This window comes from Hyperolius riggenbachi, chromosome 6 (genome assembly GCF_040937935.1).
Source record: "Hyperolius riggenbachi isolate aHypRig1 chromosome 6, aHypRig1.pri, whole genome shotgun sequence".
Classification (NCBI taxonomy): Eukaryota; Metazoa; Chordata; class Amphibia; order Anura; family Hyperoliidae; genus Hyperolius; species Hyperolius riggenbachi.
In genome coordinates this window covers 150,672,898-150,699,809 of record NC_090651.1, presented here as the reverse complement: position 1 = coordinate 150,699,809, position 26,912 = coordinate 150,672,898, and the positions used below count along the sequence as shown (strand labels likewise).

General features: G+C 43.4%; 1 protein-coding gene across 3 annotated transcripts in view; it reads right to left on the bottom strand.

Moving 5' to 3' along the window:
* Positions 1-26,912, bottom strand: part of NR5A2 (nuclear receptor subfamily 5 group A member 2) — a 196,308-nt gene that overhangs the window by 38,580 nt on the left and 130,816 nt on the right. For all 3 annotated transcript variants that reach the window (XM_068240082.1, XM_068240081.1, XM_068240080.1), the window contains one exon: positions 10,650-10,769. In XM_068240082.1, coding sequence (XP_068096183.1) covers positions 10,650-10,769 — 120 coding nt within the window. The remainder of the gene's footprint in view (positions 1-10,649; positions 10,770-26,912) is intronic.

Below are 26,912 nucleotides of genomic sequence, written 5' to 3'. Positions count from 1 at the left end.
GTGCATTCCAGTACAGACCCCAGTATCAGAGAGCATTCTCTTTCAGACCTCAGTAACAGAGAGCACTTCATCACAGACCCCAGTACCAGAAAGTATTCCATGACAGAGGCTAGTAACAGAAAACACCCTTAGACTGCTCATGGATACTCTGTTCTCAGCCATGCAACACAGCTGCAGAAAAATGTTTACACAGTTGCCCCAATAATCTGGTGCCCAGAGCACGAGCCATGTTTTGCCATAGTATAAATAACTAAGTATAAATAACCATGATCCTAAATGGTGACAGCAGAGAAGCGGATGCAGTGACGGTACAGCAGCGCAAATGGCGAGGACGGTGTGAGTCATAGGGAATAGTTGGACTTTACATGCTTTGAGAGCCGCACAGCCACCAGCAGGACGTAGATTCCAACTATGGGCTCTATTCATAAAAGGTTACCGCAAGTTTTCCGCTCAAAACAGCGGATTTTCCCGTCCATTTAGCAAAGTGGGCATTCATAAAAGCTGTTCCCGCATGAAAATCTACAATCCCCCAGCAGAGCGAGAAATTTCCGCCTTCTCCAGTGTTTTTCTAGATTTATCTAGAAAAAAGTAACAAAATGGCCATTCATAAAGTTTAGAGGAAGCGGTATGTGGATGGGAAATACCGCTTCCTCGGATTTTGCAGATTACATACAAGTGAATGGGACAGACCTCCCAGAGAGAGCAGCGCACGGAGGGACTCTGCCGGCTGAAGTGTTTCCGCAAGCCTTCCGACAGCTTACCGCCAGCCTTCAGCGGGAGATCTCCACTATTGCATCGCAGCTGGCAAGATTTTTATGAATGACCACCCAGAAGTGTAAAATACCGCTGCGGTATTTTACCTCTACGAGTATTTACGCCACAAGTTTTTTATGAATAGAGCCCTTTGTCGGTACGAAGCAGTTAAAAGGCAATGGCCTCAATTCACTAAGCTTATCTCCTGTCTTTAATAACTCTTCTAGAGTTGTTACCATGGTGATAAGGCATGTAGTATTCAGGAAACATTTTACCTCAGGCAAACCTAAAGTTAACTCTTCTGTCTTTAAGTTAACTCTTTAATCCTAAAATAACTCCAGAGTTAAAGACAGGCTGTTCATTAACTGCGTGTAAAAATAACTACAGAGGAGGTAACTTAACTACAGAGGAGGTAACTTAACTACAGAGGAGGTAAATTAACTACAGAAGAGGTAACATAAGGAATGAAGGGATAAGATAACTCTCTTACTGTGTGGAGGTAAGTTTTCTCTTGCCTTATTATCTCCAGCATGATCTTAGTGAATTGAGGCCAATGTATTGATAAGATGTCAAATTATCCCCTAGGTCTAGGAGATAACTTAGGAGGAAAACTGAATTTAATCAGGTGCCACTGTGCATCAACCATACTGTATGGGAAGCTGGATCTTATTTCTTTTGTGCACCCAAGACCCAGCTTTCCATGTAGTCTATACAAACATGCTTTTTACCCTATCCTAGATACATCTCTGGTTCAAATACGGATTGAATGTTTAGTCCCAATTCTGTTCTCAGTAAATTGCTAATTCACAGCATTCTCATGGCATAAACCTGACTATGAAGATCAATTTATTATTATAATTTATAAAGCGCCAACATCTTCCACAGCCCCGTACAGAGTATATAGTCTTGTACCTTAACTGTCCCTCAGAGAGACTCACAATACATTCCCTACCATAGTCAAATGCCCATCATAGTCTACGGCCAAAAACATATCTATGTTTTTGGGTTGTGGGAGTAAACGGAGAGCTCGGAGGAAACCCAAGCAGACACAGGGAGAACATACAAACTCTGTGCAGTACCCTGGCTGGGATTCAAACTGGGGACTCAGCACTGTGGTGAGAGTGCTAACCACTATGCCACCATGCTGCAACTAAGCATCACTGATGATGATTTCATTTAACAGGGGCCTAGGTAAATGCCACATAACAGAAGATACTAGTAGTCTTTTTGACCTCCAGTACAGATACTAAAAACAAGATAACTACTTCAGCTAAATGTATACAAGTTTACTGTGGATGCTGAACATCTGAGTATACCTTCATCTGTCAAGATTATAATCTGAGGCTGAAATGTGCTGCTTGTAATCCTCGTGTAGTTTCTCAGAAAAGAGTATGCGTGAAACTCAGAAACCACAAACAATAAGAGCATTTAATATTTGCATCCACAGCAATATAATCAGGGCATGTCTTCCTCTCTCCCACCTGTCATTCAGCCAGACCAAGCAGGATGAATATTTTATATGTATTGATGGCTGATTTCCATAATGACGTGTGCCTGCCACCACCACACTGTCAGCAGGCTCGTCTGGAGAGTCTCTTGCAAGAATTTGCAATTAAAAGCAGGAACCAATCCAACAACCATATTTTTCATCGCTACTCTAATCTAAACCGTCACCTAAACAGGAACCATTTGAAGAAGTATCATGAATGACAAGGTTGAGATAGCAAAATATTTCACTATTAAATGAATATACAGTACATGATTTCAACAAATATTTCCTATGTTTAATTAAGCACATAATTCGAAGAGTTTTGATATACCCTCTACCATGTGGCATGTAATGCTGTTTTAGTTCTGTGTACCACTTTTCGGCTAACTAAGCACAAACAAATGCATTTAATAATCTGAACCACTGTTGGACAAATAATCTTTTCACTACTTGGACCCACCTTGCCTCAGGATGCATTGTACTTGTAGACATGCTATAATACGTCGTGGATGTTGGGATGCATCAGTGTGACCCTAATAACCGTGACTCTAATAGAGCCTGGACTGCTGTACCTCCGTAGAATGTTTTTAATTCATCCTGCAACAGCTGATAAATGCTATGGATTATGGGTAAAATAGGTGCCTATGAAGGAAACCTATTTTACCTTAAAGGGCCGGTAATAGTCCTGTCAGTATCTTAATTAAGTTAAACTAGTAACAGACACATTATAAATACCGTAGTTAATCTTATAAGGGATGATGTAATATTATCATTTTATTTGTCTTCTTTCCACATAGTGGTGACATATAGCAGTCAGCCTGGCCAAAACCAAAGTGCACTTTGTTAATAAAATCTACAATGAGCGATTTTATTTAAACTTTGCACTAGTCGCCAGTACAAGGTTTAAAGAGGAGCTGTCAGCCATACTATCTCAGAAAAAAAAACATATATATAAGTAGATAAATACTGCACTACTTACATAACATATGTATTGCACTGTCCACGTTTTGATTTTAGTGATTTTTCTACAGTAATAAAAAGAGAAAATCCATCTTAGCATTTCCCATTTTAAGTGTGGCTATTTTGAAGCCAATCCTGATGTCATTTCCTGCCCTACTCTCCTCTGCCTGATTTGCCCGCCCTTCACTATAGAAAGTGCATTGTCTCAGCATGAGAAATTTTGGCCAATCAGAGAGAAACAGAGGTGTAGGAGGGGAAAACAGGAGGGAAAGAGGCTTCAGCCAATCAAGCTGCATTAGTTACATCTGAGGGGAAATAGAGAAGCAAAAAAGGACAAACCAGCATACCCTGCAACTTCCTTTTTGTGTACCAAATTTTGGGCTTGATTCACTAAGACAAATAGCATGAATTATCTGAGTTAACACGCCTTATCAAAGATAACACGCCTTATCCGAGTTAACACGCCTTATCGGAGTAGCATATTGAGCGCAACGAACGTATGCCTGCTAATTGGCAATGACGAGAGCTCCATTAGTCCTGCCCTGAGCCCCTGCGGGTTTGTAGCGTTCGCTATGCTGCTCTGATAAGGCGTGTTATCTCTGATAAGATGTGTTAACTTGGATAAGGCATGTTATTTGTCTTAGTGAATCAAGCCCTTTGTGTGTACCAAATAAGAGTCAGGTAAACTGGGGAATGATCATTTATCAACAAGAAAAGTAATAGTGATTTTAACTTTTGGATTGCCTGGTTAGCATCCTTATTACTTGTTCACCAGACAAAAATAAAGAATTGATTTTTTATTTTATGCCCAACAGTTACACTTTAAATAAAACTATAGTCTGAGTTTTCCCTGTACACCAGCAGATTACCCAATGAGTGAATGTACTTTTAACCAGTGAGGCTAAACTCTGGTGAATCCCTGGCCAATATATCCTCTTATAAACCTGATCAGAAAATATTGATGGCTTTCCCACCAAGCACCACTCAATACTGATCAGGTTATGCTTCTGCCATGCTCAATAAATATACTGGTAATATCAATATTGAAATGGTCTTTTACAATCATTGAGGCAGGGAACACACTTGACAGTTTTCGTACGCGTTTTCTGCACAGAAAAACTGAGAACTCATGTTAATCAATGGGCTAGTACACACTTAATATTTTGTTCGCGCACAGAAAAAAAACTGACATTCTGCATCATGACTCTGCACATTTTGTCAGTTTTTTGTATCAATTACATCAGCTGCTATGAAAAAACGCGCGCGTTTTCCTGCATAGAGACACACTTGGGTGTGCAGAAAAAATATGCAGGAAAACGCGCGCAGAAAACTGAAAGACAAGTGTGTTCCCTGCCTCAAGAAGGCCTTGTTTTTAGTACATTATTGTTACATTTGATGTCTTTATTGCACCACATATGTAACGCATTAACAATTAAACATACTGGGATGTAGGCACTAAACTGCATTAGGCAGAACTATGTGTGTCAAGTCTTATGCACGTTGAGTAGGGCGTAATACACTGCATGTACTAATGTATTGCATGATGCTCTACTCATCCTGCTGTAAGACTTTATACACATAACTCTGCTTAACACAGTTTAGTGCACACACAATGGTACACTTTCAACGGACAATCGATAGAGACTTCAAAATACCTAGATACCTCACAGTGACCCAGAACTGCTAGGAAAGTATAGGGGGTGTAATTTGCCTTCTTCAACTGGAGCTATTAGCCATAATTTAGCTTTAAAGAGGAACTCCAGTGAAAATAATGTAGTAAAAAAAGTGCTTCATTTTTTACCATAATTATGTATAAATGATTTAGTCAGTGTTTTCCCATTGTAAAATCTTTCCTCTCCCTAATTTACATTCTGACATTTATTACATGGTGACATTTTTACTGTGGGCAGGTTATGTAGCTGCTCCTAGCTGTTTTGGCTGTTAGAGACAGCTGTAAACAGCTAATTCCTGTCTGTGAACCTTGTTACATTGTGGCAGTTTGCCCAGAGTACCGCGGTACTCAGAGCTTCTTGTGGGAGGGGTTTCAGCACAAAATCAGTCATACAGCGCCCCCTGATGGTCTGTTTGTGAAAAGCATTATATTTTTCATGTAAAAGGGGGTATCAGCTACTGATTGGGATAAAGTTCAATTCTAGGTTGGAGTTTCTCTTTAAGTGAGAAACTGTGATTTCCTATAAAGCATCACTCCTGAATATGCAAATTACCACTTTGCATATTCAGGATTGATGCATCACAGGAAACCCCAGTTACTCTATATATATATATATATCGTTTTAAGAAGGCAAATATCGTACTGTATATATACATATACATACTGTTTAAAGAAGGGAAATTACGCTCAACCGATAGAGAGGTAGATAAAACAAACAATAATAAAACCACAAAAAAAAATAATTTGCTAACTAAGGTTACCCCATAATAAATACCCCAAATAAAAACCAAAAGATTCTAATGATTGAAAAAGCCGATTTGTAATGATTCTACTGAAGAGCTTCCATGGGTTTCACTGTTGCAATACCAAAAGGAAATCTCCGGCTCTGCCACATGAATAATACTGTACCACATACACAATCTCTCCCAAAGTGGTTTTGTCACCAGGAAAATGAACTGCAGTTAAGGAACTGGCTGTGCACAGGGAGTCCGGCACTTTTTAGGTTAGTCATTGAATGATTCATTTTTAATAGCATTTTGAGCTGCAGGCAAACACACCATTTGTCTGCAGTTACTAATGTATCCACTGAAACTGCCTTACATTGTATCGCACTAGCGATCTGTGGCAACACAGACCTGTAGAGACAGCAGCAGAGATCTGCAACAGAATCGCAAATATATAACATGATATTGCTGTCTGTTAGGGGAAAGGGTCATGTGTAAGAGTAGGGTTAGGTTTAGCTATAGTAAAATATTGGTATTTAATACCAATGTTTTATGATCCTTCTTTACATTTTAATAGTAGAATATCACTAAATTTACAGTTATTCTACCATTGCCTTTTCCGAGCACCCAAATTCCAGAAGCCCTTTTATTACATAGTCCCTTTATGGAACTCCCTTCATGGAGCACATCTCTCTGATGGTCTAACAGGCAAGCTCTGTAAAAACAAATAAAGGCCCTGCTTTGCTGCAACGCAGTACAGATAAGATGCTCTACTGTATATGCAGTCTGCAACGCAGTACAGATAAGATGCTTTACTGCAGGGCTGCCCAATAGGTCGATCGCGATCTACTGGTAGATCGCGACCGCCTTCTCGGTAGCCGCGTCTTGTTAAATGTTGCGGCCAGCAGCTCATCATGTTTAACTGCCGGCCGCTGGCCAATAAGGATGCAGGGGAGGAGAGGCGGCGAGGAGAGAGGGAGGAGAGAGGCCATGACGTAGCGGCCGCGCCGCCTCTCTCCTCGCCGCCTCTTCTCCCATGCATCCTTATTGGCCTGCCAGAGTCTCTACTCACCTCCTCTTCTCCCCTGCATCCTTATTGGCCAGCGGCCAGCCTGCCAGTTCCAGGAGTCCAGAGGACCTGGCTAACTTACGCTGCAGGTACATATACCTGGCTAACCTACACTGAGGGCCCATATACCTGGCTAACCTACACTGAGGGCCCATATACCTGGCTAACCTACACTGAGGGCCCATATACCTGGCTAACCTACACTGAGGGCCCATATACCTGGCTAACCTATACTTCTTATTGGTGCTGGTGGCTCAGTACTGACATAAGATTTGTCTGAAGCTGCTGGTGCCTCCCGAGTCCCGCAAACATCCAAGTACAGGATTCTCCAGAGGATTTCAGTGCATAAACCTTCTATTCAACCACCCTAGCCTAAGCTCACAAGCATAAACAGCTGCAGAGGGCCCAGAACTACAAGACTAATTTTCTAACAGTCTTGTTTACTGATAAGTGCCGTGCAACTCTTCATAGTCCAGATGGATGGAGTGGTGGATGGTTGGTTAACAGCCACAGCCACCACATCCCAACAAGGCTGCAATGTCAGCAAGGAGGTGGGGAGTAATATTTTGGGCAGGAATCATGGGAAGAGAACTGTTGAGGCCCTTTAAGGTCCCTGAAGGTGTGAAAAGTATGTGGAGTTTCTGACTGACCACTTTCTTCCATCGTACAAAAGGAACCGCATTTTACATCTTCATGCATGACAATGTACCATCTCATGCTGCAAGGATTACCTTTGTGTAGTTGGCAGGCCCGGCCCGCTCATGAGGCGGGGTGAAACTTTTGCCTCAGGCGGCAAATTTCCAGGGGCGGCACCTGCCCGTCCGTGGGTTTGGGGAGCCGGCCGCCAAGCTGGAGGGGTAGCTGGCAGGACGGGGGTATTGGGCCTAGCGGCGGGGAGGGGGGTCGGACCCCCCCCTCCCTCGCCTGGGTCCCCCGATCTGCGCTCCCCTCCAGCCTTAAATCGAAGCAGCCGCTATTTGTAAGAGGCACGGGCGGGGAGGACTCACCTCTTCCTCGTTCCAGCGTGCGCTCCACTAACGTCACTTCCTGCAACGCTGCAGGAAGTGACGTCAGTGGAGTGCACGCTGGGAAGAGGTGAGTCCTCCCCGCCCGTGCCTCTTACAAATAGCGGCTGCTTCGATTTAAGGTCCGACCCCCCTCCCCGCCGCTAGGCCCAATACCCCCATCCTGCCAGCTACCCCTCCAGCTTGGCGGCCCCCCAGAGCGCCCCCCCCACAGGGGGGGGGGACACACAATTTTTTCAAAATTTGCCTCAGGCGGCAAAAAGTCTAGGGCCGGCCCTGGTAGTTGGGTGCTATTGGCATAAAACCCCAGACCTCAATCCTATTGAGAACCTTTGGAGCAACCTCAAGCAAAAGATCTATAAGAGTTAAAGGCAGTTTACATCCACACAGCAGCTGTAGGAGGCTATTCTGATATCCTGCAAAGAAATTCAAGCAGAAACTCTCCAAAAACTCACAAGTTCAATGGATGCAAGAATTGTGAAACTGCTATCAAGTGTAACTTGACCTGTTAACATGTTTCTGATTGAGATCGCTTTCAGTAAATATGACCTCCTAATGCTGCAAGTTCATAAAATGACCATTTTTAGTTCTTTATAACTCATAAAATGTTTTGAAACTCTATGGTGCATAGTAATTTGGAACAGTGCATTTTTATGTTTTAATAACATACCGTTTTTATTAGGAGGTTTATTCAAAAACATTCAAATTATACTCTACTGGTTGATTACTCAAAAATGATGCTGACTGCCATTTGCATCAGCTATTTAGGAAAATTAGAGAAAAATACAATTTGCATAATAATTTGGAAAGTGGTGTATGCACTGTGGGCTAAAATAATGTGTATAGGTATCTAGTTCTAAAATATTTGTAAATATTGTACTACATATTAGTGCTTAAAATAAACCCTACACATTCACTTTAAACTTTGTGATAAAGTGCTAAGGTGCACCATCTCTTTGTCAATTGGGACGGGCTGCTGTCTAGAGACCACTGCTAATATGCAGAACTTACCCAAACAAACGTCACATTAGGTCTGTTAAGCTAAGTACACACAGGGGACAATTGTAGCTGTCGCTAGCACACGGGAGCGTGTGCGCGACAGCTCGGTGACAGCTCGTCGCCAAGTCCTTCTGCATCCACACGGTAGCAGAGGGATTAGCGATGCGGCGGAAGCTGTCGCCGAGGTTCCTCCCTCCCGCCGGAAGCTCCGTGTGCTGTGTGTGGGTTGCTGTCGCTAGCCCGCATACACATGCGGGACTAGCGACAGTTCCGGCGAAGTTGCGGCGACAGCTGTAGCCGGCGATTGAACATGTCACTCGCCTGGCGACATCTCCGACGGGCGACGGTTCGGGGCGCGCGCGTCATACACACGGGCGACCTGTCGTCGCAACACGCGCGTGCCACGTGGTTGCGGCGACGGCCGTACCCCGTGTGTATGAGCCTTAAGCCTCCATATTAGACTGACCTTACAGCCATTAAGCATGTCACTGTCCCTGTGTTTGATTGACCTTTTACCTCATTATACATGCCTATCCAATTAAATTACTTTACAACTGGACCACACCTTTAACCTCATAAGCACGTCAAAGTCACAACGGTCAAGCCAAGTTCTGCTTGTGAAATGTAAGCATGGAAACAGGTGACAAGTTCAGTGTGCCAGTGACAGCTGTGACAATGTGCACCTGTTGTAATGCTGTATGAGTGCGTCCAGGAATAGCCAGTAGAAGTTAGTTCTTATCATGCATTGTAACTAAACTCTGACATCTGTGTGTGTACACGCTGCTTTTTGTCTCACATAATGTACCCCTGACTACGAGACTGTATTGTTGCCTAACTTTTTTAATGTATACAGCCTTGGTGTTTGGGGTGAAAGTCATTTTACTTTTAAATAATGAAAATCCAATATAATCAGTACAACCATTTGTGTATAAATGCATGTAACTTAGATATCTCACCTGCATGTGTTAAAATAAATATGCATAAACCAAGTAGTCTTTAGTGTTACTTGCAAATTTTCGCCAGTCATTTTCGCATTGAAAATGCTATTTTCGATTTCGAGCAACTATTCACGAAAATACATATACCGGTATGTGCTCAACCAAAAATACATTGTATTTTCGCAATATGGTCAAAGAAAATACATTTTTCTCTCGATGTACAAAATTGCAAAAAACATGAAAAATCATTATTTTTACATGAAAATTCATCAAAAATTTGAAAAATCAAAAACTTATAACAGAATGATTTTGATGGCATTTTCGCTTGGAATTTGAATGTTACCTTATTTTTGCAGAAATTAATGTGAAAAGAATACTGGCATATTCCCTCATCACTGGTAGTCTTCAAGCTCAATTATTGCATGACATTACAAGCTGCAGTAACAGACCGCTGTTTCGGACTATATTGCCCTTTTTCAAACTGCATAAGCCAAATTACACAGTGCACATACCACAAAATTAAATACACCACCACCTATGTGCTCAACCAATGAGTACATCCCCTGGGCATGACCCACGGGGGACCTGATGGTAAACCCCTAACACACGTCACATGCACAAAGCTGTGTGAGACATCAATATGGAAATTACAGCGCGTACCCTGCTTGTCACTAAAAGACTTGGAAGCTCCTCTGTCTGGGCTAGATGCTTGGCATACCCCCAGGTCACTCTACATTGGCCATGGGAGAGATCCCATTATATGCAGAAAACCAAACACCAATCTACAGTGTATAATAGGGATGACTCTAGAACATTTTCTTCTGTCCTAGTAGCAAGCCAGTGCCCCCCAATATGTACTCCCTGCCCCAGTTACAGGATTGGGGTAGATGACTGCTGGGAGAGGCGTAGAACATGTTCTGCAAACACATCATACATTTGGTGCAATGTTTAAACTTCTTAGAGTAGGCTGAAATATGAATCAGTTTGTCTGCTTGAGTTATTAGTCATCAATCACTTACCAGCTGGCCCGTTACTAGAAGTATGGAACTCTCCTTTGCATGTAGAACTTGTCGGAATATGTGGTCCAGAATTAGTAGCTCACTCCAACAGTTTTGCAGCAGCTTCATCTGATCATCTACCTGTTATTAAAAAAGATAAAAATAAAATAACTCTTAATTGTTTTTGGCGATATAGCAAGACCTAAGATAAAATTGGCATTGATTATTTTGAAAATGGAAAATACTGTTGAGTATCCCCCCCCCCCCCCCTCCCAATAAATAAAATAAAATAAATAAATGGTGTTACTTGTTAAAATAATGTGGCTACAGTTTTTTGTACCCTCTGCTGGTGACACCTGGTACTGCAACTTGTCTGTTTTATATACAGTAATCTTAGCGCATTTGTAATGTGATTTGGGGAAAATGTATACACATATCCAGGGTCTGACTAATATCTGAACTTATCAGTACGTTTGAAAGAAATGCTTATGAAGCAACTATGACAAATCCTCCCCAAAAGTATTGCAAGTTAATCTAGAACCATCCGCCATCTCTCAGGGCCCTTTTCCACCAGCGCGTTTGCGCTGGCTGAATCGCAAAACCGCAAACCGCTAGCGATTTTACAATCGCTACGGTTTGCTTTTTAACATAGGAATCGCGGTAGGTAATTTCCACTACCGCGATTCGCTTTTGTCGGGAACGCGAACGCGCGGCGGAGCGATAATTGCTGCGATTTTGCTATGCAGTGCATAGCATAGCAAAATCGCGGCGGCGAACGTCGGGGAATCGCCGGTAATTGCGATCCAGCAATCGCTAGCGTTCAGCGTGAACGCTAGCGATTGCAAGTGGAAAAGGGCCCTTACATTTCCAGTGAATCAGTAGTTGTTGCACGTTTACTATATAATGCATTTAAATAGTTGTACTGTAGAAGTGATATATATATATATATATATGTATATATATATATATATATATATATATATATATATACAGGATCTTCTCAAAAAATTAGCATATTGTGATAAAGTTCATTATTTTCTGTAATGTACTGATAAACTTTAGACTTTCATATATTTTAGATTCATTACACACAACTGAAGTAGGACAAGGCCTTTTATTGTTTTAATATTGATGATTTTGGCATACAGCTCATGAAAACCCAAAATTCCTATCTCAAAAAATTAGCATATCACGAAAAGGTTCTCTAAACGAGCTATTAATCTAATCATCTGAATCAACTAATTAACTCTAAACACCTGCAAAAGATTCCTGAGGCTTTTAAAACTCCCAGCCTGGTTCATTACTCAAAATCGCAATCATGGGTAAGACTGCCGACCTGATTGCTGTCCAGAAGGCCATCATTAAAACCCTCAAGCAAAAGGGTAAGACACAGAAAGAAATGTCTGAACGAATAGGCTGTTCCCAGAGTGCTGTATCAAGGCACCTCAGTGGGAAGTCTGTGGGAAGGAAAAAGTGTGGCAGAAAACGCTGCACAACGAGAAGATATGACCGGACTCTGAGGAAGATTGTGGAGAAGAACCGATTCCAGACCTTGGGGGGCCTGCGGAAGCAGTGGACTGAGTCTGGAGTAGAAACATCCTGAGCCACCGTGTACAGGTGTGTGCAGGAAATGGGCTACAGGTTCAACATTCCCAAGGTCAAGCCACTTTTGAACCAGAAACAGCGGCAGAATTGCCTGACCTGGGCTACAGAGAAGCAGCACTGGACTGTTGCTCAGTGGTCCAAAGTACTTTTTCGGATGAAAGCAACATTTGCACGTCATTCGGAAATCAAGGTGCCAGAGTCTGGAGGAAGACTAGGGAGAGGGAAATGCCAAAATGTCTGATGTCCAGTGTCAAGTACAGGTCAGGCGCTTCTGCCGCTGTTTCTGGTTCAAAAGTGGCTTTATCTGGGGAATGCGGCACCTGTAGCCCATTTCCTGTACATGCCTGTACACGGTGGCTCTGGATGGTTCTACTCCAGACTCAGTCCACTGCTTTCACAGGTCCCCCAAGGTCTGGAATCGGTCCATCTCTGCAATCTTCCTCAGAGTCCAGTCACCTCTTTTCGTTGTGCAGGCGTTTTCTGCCACACTTTTTCCTTCCCACAGACTTCTCACTTAGGTGCCTTGATACAGCACTCTGGAAACAGCCTATTCGTTCAGAAATTTCTTTCTGTGTCTTACCCTCCTGCTTGAGGGTGTCAATGATGGCCTTCTGGACAGCAGTCAGGTCGGCAGTCTTACCCATGATTGCGGTTTTTGAGTAATGAACCAGGCTGGGAGTTTTTAAAAGCCTCAGGAATCTTTTGCAGGTGTTTAGAGTTAATTAGTTGATTCAGATGATTAGGTTAATAGCTCGTTTAGAGAACCTTTCCGTGATATGCTAATTTTTTGAGATAGGAATTTTGGGTTTTCATGAGCTGTATGCCAAAATCATCAATATTAAAACAATAAAAGGCTTTGAACTACTTCAGTTGTGTGTAATGAATCTAAAATATATGAAAGTCTAAAGTTTATCAGTACATTACAGAAAATAATGAACTTTATCACAATATGCTAATTTTTTGAGAAGATCCTGTATATATGTGTGTGTGTGTGTGTGTGTTTTGTAATGCTTTATTCAATTGTTTTTTATTGTATTTACCATATCATACTTACCCTTGGTTTTTCCCCCTTTGAAGACTTGGAAGCCAGGCATCTTGGGGGTTAATGCCCTAAGGGTTGGTAAGAGTTCTAGGTACACATACTTTTGTATTGTGCCACATATTTGGCTATGACCACAATCTGTGCCTAGAGGTGCAGGATCCTAGCAGCACCCAGGTTAGCCTTTCAGAGGACACAGCTTGCACTGAGCAAAGTATATCTACTGATGTATTATTATTTAATCTTGCAGAAATTACATTTTATGTTGAAATGAGTAATTGTACTGTGCAGGTATACATGTGGTGGTGACGGGGTTAGTGGCATGGGTTTCCTTGCCTGGGGCACTAAATGGGTCTGAAACCACCTTGCTTATAATTTATGCTGAGTGACTGTTTTGAGAATTTTCTTGGATCAGCTCTGGGATTAGTTTGTTTTAACATAAAATAGATACTTGCTTTTGAAGGCATATTCCTCTTGGGTGCTAAGAGGTTAAAGCCCTGTCCAAGCAGCTGTTACACTATGGGAACCTGAACTGGTACTCTCCCAGTCTAGAATATGACACAAAACTCATTAATTTAAGGATGGAGGCAGAATTATCTTGGCATGTAAAGACATGAGACTGCTTGTGCCGCAGGAATGGCAGTCATACAGGAGCGTTATTGTTAAAGGGGTGAGTGTTCTCAGGGGCAGCATTGTTAATGATTAAAGATGTCCTGTTTTCATGAAAGAGTGAAAACTTTGGTAAACAGACAAGAAAAATGCAGTGTCAAAAGCGCAGCTTTACTCTCATCAACTAATGAGCATTAATCATCATTTACATAGAAAATGTAGCACCTCTGTTCCCATACCTTTGCATTGGGTTCTGTGTCCTTTATATCAGCCAAAAGGCTGTCCAGGTGAATACACCATACAATTTTATGTTAGATTTTCTGTTAGAGTTAAGGGGCCCATACACCTAACGATTTTCTTGCTGAAATACAGCAGATTTGATCACTGTGATCGAATCTGCTGTGAAATCGTTGCGCAAATGTTGACCGAACGATTGATTTTCGACCGAAATCGATTTTTCCCGTCGATTCCTGTCATTCCTGTCCATGCAGAAGATTTTGCTTGATCGCTGGCGGGTCGGGTGTGCGTCGATAGCAGCGTTCAAATGCCTGACGACTGACGCAATACAGCGGCAATACATTACCTGATCCGGCCGGCGCGTGTCCCCGCTGTCACCGCTGCTCCTTCTCCGCTGGGCTCCGAGTCCGGCAGGCTTTACTTTTTCCTGTCCCGGAAGGAAGTTTAAACAGTAGAGCGCCCTCTACTGTTTAAACTTCCCCGGACAGGAAGTTCAGTGAAGCTGGAGCCGAGCGCGGACAAGAAGACAGCGGAGAGCAGGGGACTCGCGCCGGCCGGATCAGGTAATGTATGCGGGTGGGCGGCGGCGGCAGCTCCACAGATTGTGATCGGTTTCATGCTGAAATCGATTCACAATCTGTTTGCAGTAAAGGCAGCCATACGATCCCTCTCTGATCAGATTCAATCACAGAGGAATCTATCTGTTGGTCGATCTGATGGCAAATCGACCAGCGTATGGCCACCTTTTGTTCTACTCAGCAGGAGATAACCAGAAGACAATGCACCAGTGATAATGACCAGTCTCTACAGAAAATAATCTAATTACAGTAAATCTTCTAATTGTATGGTGTATTCCCAGCATTAGAGGTTTTGCTTTGCGAATTTTGGTATATAGTTGATGGAAGTAATTAATGTACCCACTTGCATAGGTTGGTTTTATATTCTAAGTAAAGCTACTGTTTATTACAGTTACAGTGAGCGTCTTTGTCCTGGTTTTCCCACTGCCTTTATGTGTTCTCCAGTTGTGGCTCCTCACATACTTGTCTCGTGATTCTGTCTAGATCACTATTTTCTGATTTTACAGATGAAGTATATGAATAACCAGAAAAACGTAATAATTTGTTAACATTATCTGGATTTACATATCTCTTTAATACAAAGATCATGTGACAGTACCACTTATAAAGGGAGTCTGAAGCCAATCTTAAAAAAAACCCAGATACTCGCATGGTGGGAGATCTGAATGGAGGAGCCTGAGGTGGAACGAGGGGACCAGGAGAGGAACAGGAAAGCTTTATAAGAGCCTTTACTCTCCTTAGGTGAGTATCTGTTGTTTTTTTTTTTTTTTTTTTTTTATTAGCTTCAGATTCACTAAAACAGTGGAGGTGTATGTGTGCATAGAAATTGAGCTATTTGACAGTTACGTAACTTTTTTCATGCAGCTATTTACTCTAGGTGACCTGACACTTTTGAATCTTCAATTCCGATAATCTCCTCACATGTTTAAAGTCCAACTCTAGGAGTACTTTAGTTTTCAATAGCGTAGGAAGGGGTTAGGTACGGTGACCATACGTCCCGCTTTACCCGGGACGCGTCCCGCCTTCGGGGGGCGCTGTCCCAGGCTGCATGAGGTCCCGGGAAACGTCCCGCTTTTAGCAGCGGGACGTCCCGGCCTCGGGACTCTGGCCACCGTACAATGAACTAGCCGCAGCGTCTACTAGACGCTGCGCTAGTTCATTCCCCGCAGCCCCGCTCCAGCCTGCAATGTTCTCCTCCGGCAGGCACAGGCAGAGCAGGGCTACGGGAAGATGGCGTCCGGAGGCGGAGCCCTGTATTGGAGACTATTTGTCTCCAGTACAGGGCTCCGCCTCCGGACGCCATCTTGCCGTAGCCCTGCTCTGCCTGTGAGAGGCTGAGCAGGAGATTGAAGATCGTCCAGGCCAGGGGGAGCTGCACCTGAGGCACCAGAGGCCGGCTGCGTGAGGCAACGTCTTCTGCCAGGTGAGTAAATGCTTTTTCTTGCAGGTGAAGTGTTTGCCCACATTGTGTTCATTTTGTACTGACATGTTTGCCCGCAGTGCATTTATCTTGTACTGACATGTTTGGCCGCATTGCGTGTATTTTGTACTGACATGTTTGCCCGCAGTGCGTTTATCTTGTACTGACATGTTTGGCCGCATTGCGTGTATTTTGTACTGACATGTTTGCCCGCAGTGCGTTTATCTTGTACTGACATGTTTGCCCGCAGTGCGTTTATCTTGTACTGACATGTTTGCCCGCAGTGCGTTTATCTTGTACTGACATGTTTGCCCGCAGTGCGTTTATCTTGTACTGACATGTTTGCCCGCAGTGCGTTTATCTTGTACTGACATGTTTGCCCGCAGTGCGTTTATCTTGTACTGACATGTTTGCCCGCAGTGCGTTTATCTTGTACTGACATGTTTGCCCGCAGTGCGTTTATCTTGTACTGACATGTTTGCCCGCAGTGCGTTTATTTTGTACTGACATGTTTGCCCGCAGTGCGTTTATTTTGTACTGACATGTTTGCCCGCAGTGCGTTTATTTTGTACTGACATGTTTGCCCGCAGTGCGTTCATTTTGTACTGACATGTTTGCTCCCATTGCGTTTATTTTGTACTGACATGTTTGCCCCCATTGCGTTTATTTTATGCTGACATGTTGCCCGCAATGCGATTATTTTGTGCTGAAATGTTGCCCGCAATGGGTTTATTTTGTGCTGAAATGTTGCCCATTGCGTTTATTTTGTGGGGTCTGGGGTAACTGTTGCTGCATTTATTATTTAATGGTCATAGTTGGCTGTGTTTGCTGCTTTGGGGTTATGGCATACTATTAAATAGCATCACACAGTTTCTGCACACCTATGATGTGAATCCACGTTTGACCACATCACGGCGTAAACACTGCTTTCTTATGCCTCGCTGTTGCATCATTCTGTTAGCTCCGTCCATAGAATGTCATGACCACGCCCATTTTTCGAGCGCGCTGAAGACACCAAATTACCCCCTGTTTTTCGACGCCACCCCCCCCAATTCCCCCCGTCCCAGGTTGAGCCTACAAAAATCTGGTCACTCTAGGTTAGGTGTATCTCCAGCAACATTTGATTTCATTTTTTGGCGGGATTGACTGGTAGAGGGTTAAAACATCAGCCAGGATTTGCTGTGCTGAGACTCAAAACCAATAAAAACTACACACATATTGTAACAGCTCTCCACACTACTGAAAATGGTGTCTTCATTCTGTCTTTTGGTGACCCTATTAATGGGACAGCAGGAATGGGAAATCTCACCAATTGAAATTAAGACAGTAGATTAACCTCTTCCGGACTAACAGTCTCTGGCCTCCTAAGGATTAGAGACTTTTTTTTTTCTAAAAACGGAGTTGTGATCACTGTGATTGGCTCACAGTAACCATGGGAGATATGAAGCTCTGCTGTCATTATGACATCAGAGTAAGCAGGCTGCAGGGAAGAGAGAGCTAGCGCGAACGGTGAGAAATCTACGCCCTCGCAGAAATAACAGCTCCCAAACAGATTGAAAGTGCTCTATCTATCCCAAACTAGAAATAAACATTTGCTGGGTTTCCACTCTAGGACTTCATTGGGGTGTTTATTGTTGTTGTTCTTATCTAAGAGTATTTTCTCACTCTCTAGCCCTGTACACACGTATGAAGAAAGTCGTCAGCAAAGGATTGTTACTCATTCCCTCAAGCAACAGTACTGGGCCAACACTGTGCAGATGCGTCACTAGCCTGCAGGCTAGCAACATGTTATGTTGCTATGTGGGGGGGAACAAAGGAGCAGTGCACGACTGACGTCTCATTGTGACAGGGTGAGTGGAGTGAACAATGCTCTTGGATAGTGATCTCTGATTGAGGCGGGGGGCGGGGAGGGGGTGGGCGGTGTTGGTTAGGCACTGTGCACATGCTGGATTCTCAGTAGCGGCGATTGTTAGCGACTGCCTTGGCGGGGTTTCATCTAGTGTATGGAGCTTCAAAGAACCCTGGGCCAGGTGCAGCATTATTTCTAACCTCCTCAGTGAACTCATTCCTTTGCCATCTCTGGTCCAATTTTAATCTATAATTTTATTAGTTCATCGTATTGTAAATCTTTCCTGACCTTGATTTACAATCTGAAATTTATCACAGGAGGCAACGTCTTTAGTTCTGCCAGATCTGAAGCCTGTAGAAAATATAATTGGTCTCCCAGAAGGGTGCATAAAATGTGGGCGCTCGAGAATAGCCAATATTCTACTATAAAATGTTATAGATATTTTACTACAGCAAAATCTAATCCTATCCTCGCATAGCACCCTCTCTCTATATCTAACCTTAACCATCCCACACCAGGGCCCCTGGACCAGAGGGGCCCTCCTTCAACCGCTTTATTAGCTCTTTATTTGTGCTAAGCTGGTAATAATCACCTCCACATGTACTTTAAATTAGTTAAATTAGTTGTAACCATTAATAGACTGTTCTTCCCACTTGCTTACACCCCTATGACACTGCAGCTATCCTTGGCAGGTTTTGGTGCTCCTTATCAATTGTTATGTATAGAGTGCTTGAGGGGGCCCAATGTAAAACTTGCACTGGGGCCCAGAGCTCCTAAGCTGCGCCACTGACTACAGTGCCACTTTAAACAAACAAACAAGCACAAGTTCTGGCTGGAGTTCCTCTGTAAGTATGGCCACATATGACCCAATACAGACAATGATTGTGACACTGCATGAGGATTGGGCCAAAGGGTGCGTCACTATGAGACAACAGCATTTGCTTCAGACGATTGGAAACATTCATAGTCACATGCAGAGATTTTCCAGCCTGTGCAAGCAGAAGCGGAAGAGCACAAGCTTATCAAACTATGCATGCTATATTTACCCACTAGCCATGGGTACATTTCCTCAGACCACAGCACTGGGGATAGGTAAATGCCTCCCTGCCCAGCATTCTTGGTAAGACATTTGCCTGTCTATGATCAGCCTAAGCAGGTGTGATGTAATAAGGTTATAAGCAGTGGTGTTGAAAGGATATAGCAGATTCTTCCTGTATACAACAAAGTTTCCTTCCTGTGTTACGGTATCAGAAATGAAAGAATTTTCATTCTGACACATTCTCTCTACAGAACTCACACTTGTCTGCTAAATAATAGGAAGAAGATGGGGGAAGCTGCTGCTTTCAGCAAAGCCCAGGAGACATCATTCCGTGACTTATATTTAGGCCCAGGACCAGTGAGTGAGTGTGCACACAGGTGTGCAGGAACACGCTTGGGTTTATTGCTGTAATCATGTGAATTCAGTCACCGCTGCATAAGTAACAGACCCACAGATCCTTAAAAAAACCTGACAGAGTCATGGGGCTTTCGTAAAGGTTCTTACACACGTACCAATAGTGTCGCTCATCAGAATTGAGCTTGATCCTGCAAGTGGCACTGCGAGGAATGAGCGCTGTACAGATGTGTCACTCTGCTAAAGCAGTAAGGAGGGACCAAGGTCCTCAGGTGTTACGCTCATATAAATATTTAGTATGCCGCATCTATAAACGAGTTCAGGGACAACTAAACACTCTGGATTCTAAGTCGACATGGACCTGAATGGCCACACCTGTCGAGTTTAGCATAGATTGTGTACATAGTTTTACTTTTCTTGGCTTTGCAACTCTTGAAAGTACCATATGTGACTAGCGACAGCTCTAACCTGATGGTTATCAGGCCTTTCAAAGCACAATAATTGTTCTTGATCTATGGTACATAACAGTCAATTGCTGAGAACTGCCCTACAGCGGGATTACCATCAAAATTTCCTTTCTGATAAAATAGATTGGTCAAACAAAAAAAGTTATAATTATATTAATTTATGATTAATATAATTATATTATATTCATTACTAATAAATGATTAATAAGAATTACTTTCATTTTCCCACTGGAGCTAAAAATTAACCAGCCCTCCCCCCCCCCCCCCAACAGACACCCCCGACCAAAAAGCAGCATGCAGCCAAATTTCCCTCCTGGGCCCCTGAGTCGGCTGCTGACCCTCCCTCCCAAGTAGAGCAGGATCATCCCCCAGGCAACCTAGGCAGGTGCCTTGGGCTTAGTGGGTGTCATGGAGCCCACCAGCCATCTTCTCTGACCTCTCTCCCCTTCAGCTTACCATAAAAATCCATCAAAGGGACCCCAAATCTATTAGCTTGCCTAGGGCCATATTACATCTTAATCCATCTCTACTCCCAATCACCTCCTAACTTAACTGTGCTCCCTGTTGCCCCTTCAGAATCTTTGGCAGCGTAGACTCTCACCTGCCCGTCAGCTCAGGAGAGACGCTACTCTGCTAAACATTTTGCAGAGGCCCCGGAGAGCAACAGTTAAGATGGGGAGGGCTCACCTTGGGAGCCCCTACAGGCTCTGGAGCAGCACTCATATCCTATCAGGATAACTGGATAACTGGTGCGAAAGCTGTTCCAACCACCCACCAATATACTATTACTGTATGTACATTGATCAGTTCTTACCTAGGCTGTTTGGAACTGAAATTTATAGGCTTATACCCAATCCTACTGCATGGCCACATTTCTACGATTTGTGTTGGAGGTCATCCCGTTCCCATACCTCAATAACCTATTCCATGTACACATACTCAGGATTGCTGGAATATTGAACAACAGAGATAAGGGGCAAGCTGCATTTTCCAAATGTGAGGGGTCTGAATGGGTTAACTTTCCAGACCTAGTCTGTCACATGACTAGGCTGTCATCATCACATTAAACATCTTCAATAAATGCAACTATATAACCAGGTTCATAAATGCTTAAAGGAAATCTTAAGTCAAATAAAACGATTTTAACTTACCAGGGGGCTTTGTGCAGCCCCCTGGAGTTGTGCGGTGCCCACATCGTTGGTCTGACTCCCTCCCTCCGCAATGCTGTCCGGCCACACGTCTCATCGCTCTCCCGCGGGCTGGGAGGGTTCTGTGCATGTACGCAAATCTCGCTACTGCGCATGAGCAGAGCACTTCTGACCGAGGGAGCGCGATCAAGGTGCACGTGGCTCGGGGCCACATATGCGCTGCAGCAGACGACCGGCCAGCTTTGCGGGGGTCACCGCTGCATGCCGGAGGGAGTCAGACCAACGTTGTGGGCACAGATGACACCAGGGGTCTGCAAGAAGGCCCATGCAAGTTAAAAATCATTTTTTTTACTTAAGTCTCCCTTTAAGGGCTAGTTCCCAGTGCTCAGTTGCATTCCAGAATAATTCTGCATGTCAACTCCTTGCTCATACAATTCAGTGGGACTGTTCACAGTACTGCGTTGCAACTGATGATGTTATTCTAACTTGCTGCATGCAGGCTTTGTATTACAGTCTATATTCATTCTGAGTCTCCATTGCAGTTTACACATTATAATGCAGGAGTTATGCAATAGACCACTGTGAATTCAGCCTTACAGTTTCTAATAACCACAGTGACCATCTGTAAGACTAAAGAATCCCTAAAAAAAAAAAAAAAATGGCTGGAAAGATGTTACGAAGGTAACCTTGAACTGGACTCACTAAGTTTTTACGTGAACTGCTAAAACATCAAAAGAGCACATTAATTCCAATTACACCTAATTAAGCAAGGAAATGGCACTAATACTTTGTTTATGATATTGATCTGTAAGCAAGCCGAGAGGGATTGCCCATTCGAGGTGTCAGATGTGTGCTGGCCGTGTTCTGACCCATCATCCCTCTGCCATAACTCCCTGCTTCTTATTTCATGCCCAGCGAACTGAATCACAGTAACCACCAATATCAGACCCTCCATATATCAGGACACCCTGTCACCCACTCTCTCTTTTATGATGTTCGGGGTCAGAAATTCATCCACCCTATATTAGACACGCCAATCAATCCAGGAAAAGATAGACCAATGGATGGGAGATCAATAACCTAAAGCAAGGAAATTGATCTGGTCCCATATAAGAACTGCAAGAAGGACTTCATTACTGTGACCTTTGACCTGCTCTTCTCCCCACCGACCTTATCCTTAGATAGTACAGTTAGAACGCCTTTTTTTCCTTTTAAATTATGACATCTATAGATTTTTTTCCTCTATCTTACATCCTGAGGCATTGCTGCAGGACATATTTTAATTGCGGAATATAATTATGATTATCAATTATAGATATTATTCTAATTTCCTATGTTTGGGATTCACCTAGTTTGCAGATTTATATTTGTTTAATGTAGAGCTCTGCAAACCCAGGTACCAGGCTTGCTTTTTTTCCCAGCATTCCACAGCAGATGTTTTGACACTTCTTTCAATAAAATCATGGTGTACCATGAATGTCCCCAAGGCAAATACTCCTCTGTTTATGCACAGATCTTTTAGGAGATCCATGATGTCACCTGGAATTTAATGTGTTCAGCCTATAGCACAGAAAATGGTTAGTGAGGTAATGGACCTGAGGTCACATAGATTGCTCATGATGACATAACACTGTAATGTTGATGGGAAGATTCCTGGATTGGAGGCAGGGGTGTAACAATAGACCCTGCAAGGGATGCAGCCGCAGGGGGGCTTAGAAGCCGCAGGCGGCCCCGTGAGGGGAGAAGTTTCTTTTCTCTGTCCAGAGAGGCTGACAACTAAGGGCACAGAGAGAAAATACGTTCTGCTCTCTACACAATTGTTCTAATGACTGCATCTACTCAGCCACTGATTAGGAATCATACAAAGTTTTGCAGACAAAGATTTGTAGACAGCCCCTAGTCAGTGTGCAGGACAATGCATGCAGTGCTTCACTGCTGTCTGTTTTTATCTGCACATTCAAGAGTGCACTAGCCAATTCAATTTGGTTTTCAGTTTGCCAGTGCATAAAACGAGGGGGGGGGGGGGGGTAGGGGGCCCCATCCACAGTTTTGCAGGGGGGGCCACGGACTCCTAGTTACACCCCTGATTGGAGGTGTTTTTATTATGCATTCATATAGCACTGACATCAGTGGTGGACAAAGCCAGCAGTGGGCCCTGTGCAGAATAATTGTAGGGGGCCCTATGCGAGTAGGTGTGGTCATGGGTGGATCCAAAAGTTGTAAATAACATAAAAGTATGTGAACCTAAGTTACATTCTGTAGGCACTGTATGTATGTATTAATATATTCATATTTTCTACCTATTCATACGTGACTGGGCCACAAGCAATTATCACTACTCCTCATGCAGCAATGTCACGCTATTCCTAAGAAAAAGATGAAAAAAATGTAAACGGCCCCCAAAAAACTACCATACCATGAATATATTATTATTAATAATATTATTATTACCATTATATTAATATTATTATTCTATATCTATAGAGAACTGATCTCTTCCATTGTGCTTTTTACAAACCACAGTCATGTTATTGACTGTATTGACTTGTTCTTATTGGAACTTACAATCTAATCCCAACGATAGTCATAGTCTAATGTCTCTCTCCCATATTATTATTGTGTATCTATAGTGCTGCCACCTTCTGAAGCGTTTTACCGAGTACAGCCATATGGACGAAAATATATATATGCAATATATAACCATGTCAACTGTTCCTTAGAGGAGCTAACAGAGTCACAGTATGATGTTGTCACCATATAACAAGACCAATTGTAGGGGTACCTGGTTAACTGATCAGTATATATTTAGGTTGTGGGAGAAAACTGGAGTACCTGGAGAAAACTCATGCAAACACAGACAGAACATACAAACCCTATGCAGATAGTGTCCTGGTCGATATACAAACTTGGCAGCAGTGAAGTGGCTTAAGGTAAGAGTGTTAGCTGCTACTCCACTATGCCTTAATGTTAGGGCCGGTTCAGACGGACACTAAACTGGCGCTAAATGAATGGACAGTATGACCATTTACATTAATTTACGCAAACGCCATGCTCAATCCCATAATTTCCCAGTCTCCTTTTATCCTGGATGCTATATGTAACCGGCCCTACTGTATTCCCCTGCAGGGGTAAAAATGTGACGCATTTACCAAACCACAGGAACCAATGCTAAACGTAAACGCTTCTCTGCTCATTTGCAGAGAAGCATTTCGCATCAGCTAAATGCGACATGCTCGAGAGCCTGTGTGAACCGGCCTTAAAGGGAATCCTAGGTCCATTAAAGTAGTATCTTATCAAATATGGCTATTATGTGTATTATGAAAAGAACAATAACCTCTTGGTCTGTACTACTGGGACACAATGTTCCGTTAGGTTGGAAAGTTGCTCCTTGTTCAGGGCTGTAAAGCACCTCAAACCTGGACTCACATTCCTGGACACATTCCATGTATAGCATGACTCAGTAAGTGTGGTCAGCAGTCCTAAGTTTTACAGACCTCCTCCCCTCTGGTTTAAAGATGTGTACGCACTTACAATAATTACTGTCACCAGGGGCGTAGCAACAGGGGTTGCAGAGGTTGTCACCGCATTGGGGCCCTTGAGCCAGATGCGCCCCGAAGGGCCCACCCTCAACTACAGTATTAGCTCTCTATTGGTCCTGTGCTCATAATAATCACTTCAATAGATACTTTGAATAGTGGTAATCAGTAACAAACTGTTCCCCATCCCCTTCTTGCACCTCTTACACTGTAGTTGCCATTGGCAGGTTTTGGTGCGCCATATCAATTGTTATGTAAAGAGTCCTTGGGGGTCCCCATTGTAAAACTTGCATCGGGGCCCACAGCTCCTTAGCTACGCCACTGACTGTCACCCTGAAAGATCTGCGATAAATCCCTGGGGGTGACAGTTTGTGGCCGAGTACTGCATGGACATGTCACTAACCTAAAAGCTAGCTGCATGATATATTGCAGCAGGAAAAGAGGGAAGGCCATGCAATGGCATATATTAAGAAAACACAGCATTTGGACATAGTTTCGACCATGTCAGGATTGTATTTTTCTCAGCAATCTCTGGATGGATCTCCAGTTATGAATAGACATGAGAATGCAGTTCCATCCTGCATGAGGCCAGGGCTTTTCTTGGGCAGTGCGGGCAGGGCAAACCCCCTGGGCACAGACTGACAAGTAGAAGAAGGGGGCGCAGGCAGAAGGAAATAACCGCTAGGGAACTGGTGACGTGCGGTGCAATCAAATGGAAAAGAAAGAAGAATACAAGCAAGATCACCTTACATGATTTCTCCAGAGCTGCCTGCATCCGACATCAACTCATCATGACATCACCACCACGTTATGACACCTGATGTCCTGTAGCGGTACTGCAGGCTTTCAGTGCGCGGTGCCCATGGAGGAGTAGGCTTTCTAGGCTCTCTTCGCCTGGGTGTTTTCCTGGACCCTGCTTCATCCTGGAAGAGCGGCTGGTCACTAGTAATTAGGCAGATCTACTTGTGACCTTTCGCTGTGTGATTGTCCCTAAAAAGTAAGGGTTCATGAGTCCACAAGTGGGGGGGGGGGGGGGTTAGGGGGGGCACACAATTTGTACACCCTCGCCCTGGGTGCAATTTAGCCTAGAAACTACCCCGCATGAGGTGACTGCCATCTCATGTCCATGAGTTCCCATCAGGCTCTCTGTTGCTGAGAATGAAACTGACCATGTATACACAGACATCTCACCACAACCAACAATGGTGCCACATCCTTGCCAAGCTCTGTGTGACTCACAATGATGACATATTATGAGTTATATGCTTTGTATTCTTAGTGGAATAAATACTTTCACAATTTTTACCTTTTTCTTCAAAGAAAAGGTAATGGTTGCTTCTTGACTGAATAGAGATTGAAAGTTATACTGTAATAATAAGTATTTCTGATGGTTGTCAACTCATCCCTTTAAGTACTGTTATTTATGGACTGCAGGGGTAATTGAATTCAGTAGGAGACTTAACCTTTGTAATAAAATCAGATGGCAGTCTACCAATCCAAACATTTATGATGCAGGCATTCCCAGAGCTCCTAGCCTGACTGTACTGATGGAAAAAGCAAGTGAGGTTGCATATTTAATACAAGATAGACTGCTGCTGTAGATGTTGGCTTCTTCTACCCCATCACTTCTCCCCTGAAAGTACCAGGCAAGTTTGGCCAAGCTAAATGTGCCCTTTTCATAGCTTAAATACAGGACCTTATCAGTTGCAATGCACTGAGGGATAGCTGTATTGTTCTTCAGTGTCCAGTCACTTCAGACCTGTGACACATAAGCAATTCTTCATTGGCCCTCTCACATCCTGACTATAAGAGGTGGCAAGCAATTAAGCCTCCCCTCCCAGACATCAGTGAGATTCAAATACTTATCGAAGCATTAGCCTTTCCTTTACGATTAACATATTTATGCTTAAAATCATTTTTAACCATTAATTAATTTAGGGAGGAGTAAAAATAGGCTCAGAACAGATAGAAGGTGGTATGTATAATAACCCCAGGCTGCTTCTCTGTAAGTTCATACTGCTGGAAACAGCTGGTAAAGAGGCTTCTGACATCAGGTTATGCAAGAAATGAGAGGAGAAGGGTTGGGGGGAAAAACATGCTCTGCTACAGAATGCATATAGAATGCACACACATGAATAAGAAAACTCCTTTGCCTAGAGTCACGTGTTCTCAGTGCTAAGTGTACAGCTGTTGTATGGGGTGACCATATTGTTCCCATTATAAAGCAATGTAACCAAGGGTGTAACTATAAAGCATGGGGCCCCCTTGAAAAAAGATAGCAAGGAGCCACCTTGGTCCATAGGCCCCTGAACCCCCCCCCCCACTCCTGCAAGTCCAGCCAGCCAATACAGAAAACAATATATATATAATAATTAATCCCCCTCCCCACCACACACACACACT